Raw genomic sequence first — 10,630 nt, forward strand, 5'->3', positions numbered from 1 at the left:
TTTTTTCAGACGTGCACAAAAGTGCAGTCATCAATAATTTTGTTCACCATTGAAAAGATGGACACCGCAGAAAAGAGGATGAATGGAGTGCGGCGTAATTCTCCTGCCTCATTAGTGAATGGATCTGTTGGGAATTTCACCTGAATCACGTATACTGTGTGCAGAATTATTAGGCAAATGAGTATTTTGATCACATGATACTTTTTATACATGTTGTCCTACTCCAAGCTGTATAGGCTTGAGAGCCAACTACTAATTAAGTAAGATGTGCCTCTCTGTAATGAGGAGTGGTGTGGTGTAATGACATCAACACCCTATATAAGGTGTGCTTAATTATTAAGCAACTTCCTTTCCTTTGGCAAAATGGGTCAGATGAGAGATTTGACTGGCTCTGAAAAGTCCAAAATTATGAGATGTCTTGCAGAGGGATGCAGCAGTCTTGAAATTGTCAAACCTTTGAAGCGTGATCACCGAACAATCAAGCGTTTCATGGCAAATAGCCAACAGGGTCGCAAGAAGCGTGTTGGGCAAAAAAGGCGCAAAATAACGGCCCATGAATTGAGGAAAATCAAGCATGAAGCTGCCAAGATGCCATTTGCCACCAGTTTGGCCATATTTCAGACTTCAACGTTACTGGAGTATCAAAAAGCACAAGGTGTGCCATACTCAGGGACATGGCCAAGGTAAGGAAGGCTGAAAAACCACCACCTTTGAACAAGAAACATAAGATAAAACGTCAAGACTGGGCCAAGAAATATCTTAAGACTGATTTTTTCAAAGGTTTTATGGACTGATGAAATGAGAGTGACTCTTGATGGGCCAGATGGATGGGCCAGAAGCTGGATCAGTAAAGGGTAGAGAGCTCCACTCCGACTCAGACACCAGCAAGGTGGAGGTGGGGTACTGGTATGGGCTGATATCATTAAAGATGAACTTGTGGGACCTTTTCGGGTTGAGGATGGAGTGAAGCTCAACTCCCAGACCTACTGCCAGTTTCTGGAAGACAACTTCTTCAAGCAGTGGTACAGGAAGAAGTCAATATTGTTCAAGAAAAACATAATTTTCATGCAGGACAATGCTCCGTCACATGCATCCAACTACTCCACAGCGTGGCTGGCCAGTAAAGGTCTAAAAGATGAAAAAATAATTACATGGACCCCTTGTTCACCTGATCTGAACCCCATAGAGAACCTGTGCTCCCTCATAAATGTGATATCTACAGGGAGGGAAAACAGTACACCTTGGCGTTTGGTTTTGGGGCGCTTTTTCATTGATCAATACAATGGCTAAACATATATTCCTATTATTCATAGCAGTTATGCATATTCCATTTTTCATGTTTTTCACTTTTTCAGATAGTTCATTGTATTTTTCAGTCTAGTATTCCCATAGCAGTTTTGCTTTTCATCATTCCCATATACATTGTGACTTGTGTGCAACTCTTTATCCTATCATAAAGAAAGGTGGCTATATTGGTCACTAATTTTGTGGGGTTTTGTTTTTGCATGTCAGAAATGTTTATAAACAAGTGAGATGGGAATATATTTGGTTTTTATTAAGTTGTCTAATAATTCTGCACAGTAATAGTTACCTGCACAAACAGATATCCTCCTAAGATAGTGAAATCTAAAAAAAAAAACACTCCAACTTCGAAAAATATTAAGCGTTGATATTTATGAGTTGATTGAGAACATAGTTGTTGATCAATAATAAAAAAATATCCTCTAAAATACAACTTGCCTAATAATTCTGCACACGGTGTATGTTGGAGATGTACATGGAAACCCCGATGTAAGTGTTCAGCATAGAGCACAGGATAAAGGGGAACTAATCCAAAATGTTCTTAAATCCAAATTGCCACCAAATAGCATTAAACTGAACCCACAAAATACAAGTGACCACTCACGTTCGTCATCTGTTAACGGAAATATAGGCTTCCAGGACAAAGGCTCTGGAAAAACGCTATGGCTCCACCCCTCAATAAAGAAACCCAGCAAATCTTTGCTCCCAAATCCCAATGTCCCTGTCACTTCTGAGCCCACAATGTGCCTAAACCACAGTTAAGGCCGCTTTACACGCTACGACATCGCGAAAGCGATGTCGTTGGGGTCACGGAACTTGTGACGCACATCCGGCCGCGTTAGTGATGTCGTTGCGTGTGACACCTACGAGCGATTTAGAATCGTCGCAAAAACATGCAAAATCGCTAATCGGTGACATGCCCCCCTATTTCCAATTATCGTTGCTGCTGCAGGTACGATGCTGTTCGTCGTTCCTGCGGCAGCATACATCGCTATGTGTGACACCGCAGGAACGAGGAACCTCTCCTTACCTGTGGCCGCCCGCAATGAGGAAAAAAGGAGGTGGGCGGGATGTTCGTCCCACTCATCTCCGCCCCTCCGCTTTGATTGGGTGACTGCTGTGACGCCGAACGAACCACCCCCTTAGAAAGGAGGTGGTTCACTGGTCACAGCGACGTCGCAAGGCAGGTAAGTAGTGTGATGGGTCCGCGCGATTTTGTGCGCCACGGGCAGCGATTTGCCTGTGATGCACAAACGATGGGGGCGGGTACGCGTGCTAGCGATCTCGCGAGATCGCAGCGTGTAAAGCGGCCTTTAGCGTCCACATATTTGGCATTATTGTAGTGAGGAGAGCCCGCTTAATTTATGGGGTGCAGGTTTCCAGAAACACAAGCTGGGCCCAATGTACGGGCACTACAATGTACTAGGCACAACAAGGGCTTATTTGCAATTTCTAAATGTAGCAACCTTCACTGTATTTGACTCCACAGATGTTTTTCAGAGACTAAATCATGACTACACTATTGGATGAACTCCCCGACGGGTGTAATTTCCAAAATATTGTCATCTGAGGGGGTTTCTGTTGTTCTGGCACTTAGGAGTTCTCAAGTCCGCAAACTATTACAGGAAAATCTGTGCTTCAAACATTAAAAGGCGCTCCTTCCCTCCTGAGTTTTACAGTGCGGCCAAATAGTACTATACAGTCACATGTGGGGTATTGCCATGTTCAGCAGAAATTGTGTTACACATTATTGTGAAAATTGAAAATCTGGGGTTTTTCTTCACCGCCCAATAGTATAACATTTTGTGACACACCTGTGGTGTCAAAACATTTTGATTGTGCTATTTTGGGGGTGATATACTGACCAACATATTTTTTTCTTGCCATTTACCATATGGATTACATAGTTTTCTATTCTGAAAGGCGGGGCTTTTACAGACATGTCGATACCATTTTTTTTTTTAAAGGGAATCTGTCACATAGAATATGCGTTCTCACCTATCAGCAGACGCATGTGTGCCCTAATTACACTTCCCTACCCATCCTTGTGTTATAAAATTGTATAATATGAAAGTAATAAAAAACGTTTTATTACCTTCATATTTCCTATGTAAATTAGAGAGCCGCTGGCCACATGGGCGGCGCCTTGCCCTATGGACGTCTGCATACTTTCCGTGGTATCACGCTCCTGTGGGTTTGATACCATGGAGTCACATGAGCGACGTGCCCGTCGCTCATTCTATCCTGCGCTCGTTTATACTTACCATTGCGGCAGACTTCTCTTCTGGGTTCTCCTTGTCAGTTACAGACGCGCACTGCGCATCTGAAGCCAGCGAGTGAACACCCGGAAAAGAAGCCTGCCGCAATGCACGCAGGATAGAATGAGCGACGGGGACGTCGCTCATGTGACTCCATGGTATCACGCCCACAGGGGCACAGGGGCGTGATACCACGGAAAGTATGCAGACGTCCATAGGGAAAGGCGCCGCCTATGTGGCCAGCGGCTCTCTAATTTACATAGGAAATATGAAGGTAATAAAACGTTTTTTATTACTTTCATATTATACAATTTTACAATACAAGGATGGGTAGGGAGGTGTAATTAGGGCACACATGCATCTGCTGATAGGTCAGAATGCATATTCCAGGTGACAGGCTCCCTTTAATTTTTATCTATTTTGTTTACCTTTTATATTCTTTTTTTTATATTATTGCTCGACTGAGCCTATAATAGCTTGATGGTTTGTAAAATATAGTGAAAAATACAGACATCTGAGAAGCCAAGCCCGAGGCTGAGTTTCACGATGAGCACCAAGATGGCATTAATACGCTGTGGCATAATGACAGAGTGCAGTATAGACTTAGGTCAAAATTTATCATTTGTGCTATCTCTTTAAGTCACTTTTCTTCTTTGCTTTGTAGTATTAATTGATTTATTTTGCACCTAACTTTTCAAAATTGTGCAAGAATTTCATGAATTTTGCGAAAATTAAAACTACTCTTAGAGCAAAAATACTCAGGTATTGATAAATGGCACAACATTTTACCCAAAAATAATATATATGCTCAGGGTAAACTTGAGAACATTTGTGACAAATTCTGATACTTTTTAAAAGTTGCAGTTGATGAATCGGCCAAAAACATCCGATAACCCCAGCTGCAAGGATGAGCAGAACACAACAAACAAAAATAGGTGAACACTATATAATAGTCATACGCCACAAATATGAGAATCATTTCTGTGGTCAGTAATTGTATTGTTACACCGGATTCTTTATGATGTTCCATCGTCCTCTTCTCCCCATTCAGGTCCTTATAATATTGGATCCTCTCAGTGGAGATCTTCTATATAAGATAATTCTCCTGATTACCCCGTGAAGGATGGATATGGACAGAGACAAGATGGCGGAGAGGATATTACACCTCACCCTAGAGATCCTCTTCCGGCTTACTGGAGAGGTGAGAGATTCTGATGACGTCACATTACATCATTCTTATCTATGGGAATAACAGATGGACAGAACTGGAGAGGTGAGGACTCTGGAAATGTCTGGAGTGAGATTTCTTACTGTGTCTCTCCATAACCAGGATTACACAGTAGTGAAGAAGACCTCTAGTGAGCGCTGTCAGGCCCCTGTGTGTGAGGGATGGGGAAGACCCCTGAGCCCAATCACGGGACCTCCACCTCACCCCCCGATACATGAGGACATCAATGACCAGAAGATCCTAGATCTCATCTACAAGATGATTGAGCTGCTGACTGGAGAGGTGACACTGCTGGGAATGCTGGGACATTATACAGTAACGCTATGAAGGGATCGGGGGTGACGGTATCATTGTATGTGTCAGGTTCTTATAAGGTATCAGGACGTCACCGTCTATTTCTCCATGGAGGAGTGGGATTATTTAGAAGGACACAAAGATCTGTACAAGGACGTCATGATGGAGGATCCCCGGCCCCTCACATCACCAGGTAATAGACAGGACTAAATACACACGGCCTATAATTATCTGTATGTAAGGAATTAATTCAGTCCCTGTATGTGTCTCCTCCAGTTCTATCCAGTAAGAGGACAACACCAGAGAGATGTCCCCGTCCTCTTCTCCCACAGGACTGTAAACAAGAAGACCCCGATGTTCCTCAGGATCATCAGGTAGATGGAGAGAAGGTGCCATGAAATCTCCCTATGATGTGTAGACGGCTGTGAAGGTCTTGTGCTCAGACTTGTTTCATCCTCCAGTATTATATGTGTTATACTTGTGTAATGAGAGCGGTGGAGATGGCAGGATTAGAGCTAACCATAGATGGGACTTCTCCATCTGTCTGTGACTTTTACATTATTTGTTTCAGGGGGAAGATCTGCCCCATATTAATACTACAGAGACATATGTGAGGGGTGATGAGCGGAGTAAAGAGGAGATTCTTACAGATAATCGCCCAGGTAAGTAGTGGCCTCTATATTTATTTTTCACCAGTTGGCACAATTGTGTTTAATTTTGTAGGCCTTTTATTGAACCTATACTTTGATCTGGGTCCCTGCCTTACATGATATGAACTAAGCAGTCTATTAAGCAGCCGGTGCCGGTCTCAGGACCTGGACATCCACTTATTTGCAGGCAATTAAAGAAGACCTTTCATAATATTTTTAGTTTAAACTGTTTATATCACTAAACAGGGGAGAGTAGCTAATTATTATAGGTTTTTTTTCTCGTCTGTATTGCGAAGACATGCTCTACTGAAATTGAAAGTGCCCAATTTGAAAATTTAACCCTAGAACGCATACCTGGGGCCTCGCAGGCCTGTTAGGTTACTCGTTTTCTATTGTAGATTTCTATGGTTGCGCGTTCTAGGGTTAATTGAAGTCAAAACTCCCTTTCAACAAAAGATGTATGAACAGAGATTTTTCTGGGGTGGGGGTTACTGTTTCCACTCTGACACTATCCAATCATAGGAGAAAAAACAAACGCCCACAGAGAATGTCTAAACCTTAGGTTTTTCCTTTTCACAGTGCAGCCTTAAAAAATTTTGTGATGTAATTTGAATGTTAAAAATGCTCAACACACCCATAGATGACCTCACAATGGGGCTTACTTTGCCAAAGGGGAACACTTGCTGGTGTTTCTGCTTTTTCGGCAGCTCAGAGGATCTGCAAATGCAATACGGTCTTAGAAAACAACGAGTGCTATGTAACTTTTCGAATACAAATTCTGAGTTTTGTCAGGTGCCTAAACATTAGTTTTTGACCACATTTGGGATATTGCTGTGTTCGGAAGAAATTGCATAACAAATTATGAATCCATTTTTTCCTATTATCCTTCCGTGTCAATTATAAATTTGGTGATAAAACAGTATTTTATTTGAAAACAATTTTTTTTGTTGTTTTCATATTTATAACTTTTTGAAGTTTTCTGAATCACCTGTAAGTTAAAAATGGTCAATAAACCACCAGATGAATTCCTTCATGGGTCTAGTTTCCAAAATGGGGTCACTTGTGGTAGGTTTCTACTGTTTGGGCACCTTGATGGACCTACAAATGCTATATGGCGTCTGCAGTCTATTTCAGCCAAATTTATGGTCCAAAATTTGTATATCGCTTCTTCCATTCAAAGCCCAAACAAGGTTTCTGACCTCATATCAGGTGTCGGCGCGCTCAGAAGAAGCTGGGTACCAAAATGTGCAGCCCATTTTCTTGTTCCATCCCTTAAAAAAGTAAAAAGTGTGGGGTACTGCAACAGTTTATTTTTATTCCACTTCACATAAATTCCTGTTTAGTATGTGGGATGTGGGAAAAGCAAATGTTTTAAATGCTTTTTTCTCAACTGTGTTCACACAGGAAAAGCATATGCCATGGGAAATGCAGAGTGATCATGTAAACGCTTCATTAAGTATGACCTGCCTAACCCAGGAAGGAGTGCAGAACCGACTTAGTAACATTAAAATTGACAAATCACCAGGCCCTGATGGCATTCACCCTCGGGTATTAAGGGAGTTAAGTAATGTGATAGATAGGCCTCTATTCCTTATATTTAAAGACTCTATAGAAACTGGGTCAGTTCCACTGGATTGGCGGCTAGCAAATGTGGTACCAATATTCAAAAAAGGGTGTAAAAGGGAACCTGGAAACTATAGGCCGGTAAGCTTAACATCTGTTGTGGGTAAAATGTTTGAAGGGTTTTTAAGGGATACTATTATGGAATGTCTCAATGTTAATAATTGTTTAACTCCATATCATCATGGATTTATGAAGGATCGCTCCTGTCAAACTAACCTGATCAGCTTCTATGAGGATGTAAGCTCTCACATTGACCGAGGAGAATCATTGGATGACATTTATCTCGACTTCGGTAAAGCATTTGACACTGTCCCACATAAAAGACTGCTAAGTAAAATGAGAAAGCTTGGGCTCGGGGAAAATGTGTGTAGATGGGTAGGTAGCTGGCTTAGTGATAGAAAACAAAGAGTGGTTATTAATGGCGCATACTCAGATTGGGCTAGGGTTACTAGTGGGGTGCCACAGGGGTCTGTATTGGGCCCCCTACTATTTAATATATTTATTAATGATCTGGTGGATGGTTTACAGAGTAAAATATCAGTATTTGCAGATGATACAAAACTATGTAAGGTAGTTAACACAAAGGAGGACAGTTTGCAACTACAGATGGATTTGAGTAAATTGGAGAATTGGGCTGAAAAATGGCAAATGAGGTTTAACACAGATAAGTGTAAGGTTATGCACATGGGAAGGAGAAACAGATGCTACGATTACTTACTAAATGGGAAACTGCTGGGGAAATCAGACATGGAAAAAGACTTAGGCATATTAGTCAATAAGAAGCTAAATTGGAGTGCCCAGTGTCAGGCAGCGGCCACCAAAGCAAATAGGGTGATGGGATGCATTAGAAGAGGTCTGGGGGCACGAGATGAAAATATCATTCTCCCTCTGTACAAATCACTCGTCAGACCACACTTGGAGTATTGTGTTCAATTTTGGGCGCCGGTGCTCAAGAAAGACATTACTGAACTTGAAAGGATTCAGAGTCGGGCTACTAAAATAATAAATGGAGTGGGTGCATTACAATACACGGAAAGGTTATCAAAATTAGGTCTATTTACTCTAGAATAGAGAAGACTTAGGGGAGACCTAATAAATATGTACAAATATATCAGAGGGCCATATAGAGATCTCTCCCATGATCTGTTTGTACTAAGGACTATGACAAGAACAACGGGGCATTCTCTTCGAATGGAGGAAAGAAAATTCCTACATCAGCATAGAAGAGGGTTCTTCACGGTAAGAGCAGTGAGGCTCTGGAACTCTCTTCCTGAGGAAGTGGTGATGGCCAACTCACTGAATGAATTTAAGAGAGGAATGGATGTTTTTCTTGATAGCAAAAGTATAGAAGGGTATAAATAGCATAATCTTACAGGTAGATAGAAGAGCGACCAAGATTATTAGAGGAATGGGTGGGCTGCAATACCAAGACAGGTTATTAACCTTGGGGGTTATTTAGTTTGGAAAAACAAAGGCTTAGGGGGGATCTAATCACAATGTATAAATATATGAGGGGACAGTACAGAGACCTTTCCAAAGATCTCTTTACACCTAGGCCTGCGACTGGAACACGGGGGCATCCGCTACGTCTAGAGGAAAGAAGGTTTAATCATAATCACAGACGAGGATTCTTTACTGTACGAGCAGTGAGACTATGGAACTCTCTGCCGCATGATGTTGTAATGAGTGATTCCCTACTAACATTTAAGCAGAGCCTGGACGCCTTTCTTGAAAAATTTAATATTACCAGTTATGTATATTAGATTTTATGACAGGGTGTTGATCCAGGGAACTAGTTTGATTGCCGTATGTGGAGTCAGGAAGGAATGTTTTCCCCCATTGGAGCTTGTTTGACACATTGGGTTTTTTTTGCCTTCCTCTGGATCAACATGTTAGGCTACGGGTTGAACTAGATGGACTAAGGGCGGCTTTGCACGTTGCAACATTGCACGTGCGATGTCGGTGGGGTCAAATCGAAAGTGACGCACATCTGGCGTCACTTTCGACATCGTTGTGTGTAAGTCCTAGATGATACGATTAACGAGCGCAAAAGCGTCGTTATCGTATCATCGGTGCAGGCTCCGACTTTTTCATAATTACGCTGCCGCGACAGGTACGATGCTGTTCCTCGTTCCTGCGGCAGCACACATCGCTGTGTGTAAAGCCGCAGGAGTGAAGAACATCACCTTACCTGCCGCCGGCGGCTTTACGGAAGGAAGGAGGTGGGCGGGATGTTTACATCCTGCTCATCTCCTCCGCTATTGGCCGCCTGCCGTGTGACGTCGCTATGATTCCTTAGGAAGGAGGTGGGTCGCCGGCCAGAGCGACGGTCGCAGGGCAGGTGAGTGCATGTGAAGCTGGCATAGCGATAATTTTCGCTACGCCAGCTATAACAAGATATCGTACCTGCGACGGGGGCGGGGACTATCGCGTGCAACATCGCAGCATCGGCTTGCGATGTCGCAACGTGCAAAGCCCGCCTTAGAGTCTCCCTTCAACCTTAAAAACTATGAAACTATGAGACTTCATACAGCGTTGTTACCTGCTTGACATTGGTAGAGTGCAGAGAGCTCCTAGCGCACGCTGTGCTGCAAATGCATCAACTGTAGTTAAGCCCTGCTGGCCCCGGCCCCCCACATAGTAATGCGATCAACATGGGGTGTGCGGGCACTCGGAACGCAATAAGCAGCCTCAGGGGCCGTATGGGACCCGTGGGCCACGTGTTTGAGACCTCTGCACTAGAGGCAATTACATCACTGGGGGGGGAGGGATTTAAGTAGAAAACTAAAAAGCTTTCCCTTCATTGAATAAATAAGACAGGACTTCAGTGACATCTGGTCTCATAGTATAACAGGCTTCCTACCAGAGAACTTTCATTTTACTTCAGGCTCATATTCTTCTATTCAGGTCCTTACAATATTGGAGATCTTCTATATAAGAGAATTTTCTCAACTTATCCGTCAACGATGGATAGGGTCAGGGACAAGATGGCGGAGAGGATATTACACCTCACCCTAGAGATCCTCTTCCGGCTTACTGGAGAGGTGAGAGATTCTGATGACGTCACATTACATCATTCTTATCTATTGGAATAACAGATGGACAGAACTGGAGAGGTGAGGACTCTGGAAATGTCTGTAGTGAGATTTATTACTGTGTCTCTCCATAACCAGGATTACACAGTAGTGAAGAAGACCTCTAGTGAGCGCTGTCAGGCCCCTGTGTCTGAGGGATGGGGAAGACCCCTGAGACCAATCACAGGGCCTCACCCCCCG

The 10,630-nt window shown here is 42.9% G+C and overlaps 1 protein-coding gene across 1 annotated transcript; it reads left to right on the forward strand.

The window, feature by feature from the left end:
* Positions 1 to 4,615: 4,615 nt before the first annotated feature.
* LOC142310585 (uncharacterized) lies at positions 4,616 to 10,521 on the forward strand. The gene is made up of 5 exons (XM_075348104.1): positions 4,616 to 5,070; positions 5,152 to 5,275; positions 5,359 to 5,456; positions 5,654 to 5,744; positions 10,263 to 10,521. The coding sequence occupies exons 1-5, from the start codon at positions 4,816 to 4,818 to the stop codon at positions 10,448 to 10,450; spliced, it is 756 nt and encodes a 251-aa protein (XP_075204219.1). The 5' UTR covers positions 4,616 to 4,815; the 3' UTR covers positions 10,451 to 10,521.
* The last annotated feature ends 109 nt before the right edge of the window (positions 10,522 to 10,630 follow it).

Source organism: Anomaloglossus baeobatrachus, chromosome 5 (genome assembly GCF_048569485.1).
Source record: "Anomaloglossus baeobatrachus isolate aAnoBae1 chromosome 5, aAnoBae1.hap1, whole genome shotgun sequence".
Lineage (NCBI taxonomy): Eukaryota > Metazoa > Chordata > Amphibia > Anura > Aromobatidae > Anomaloglossus > Anomaloglossus baeobatrachus.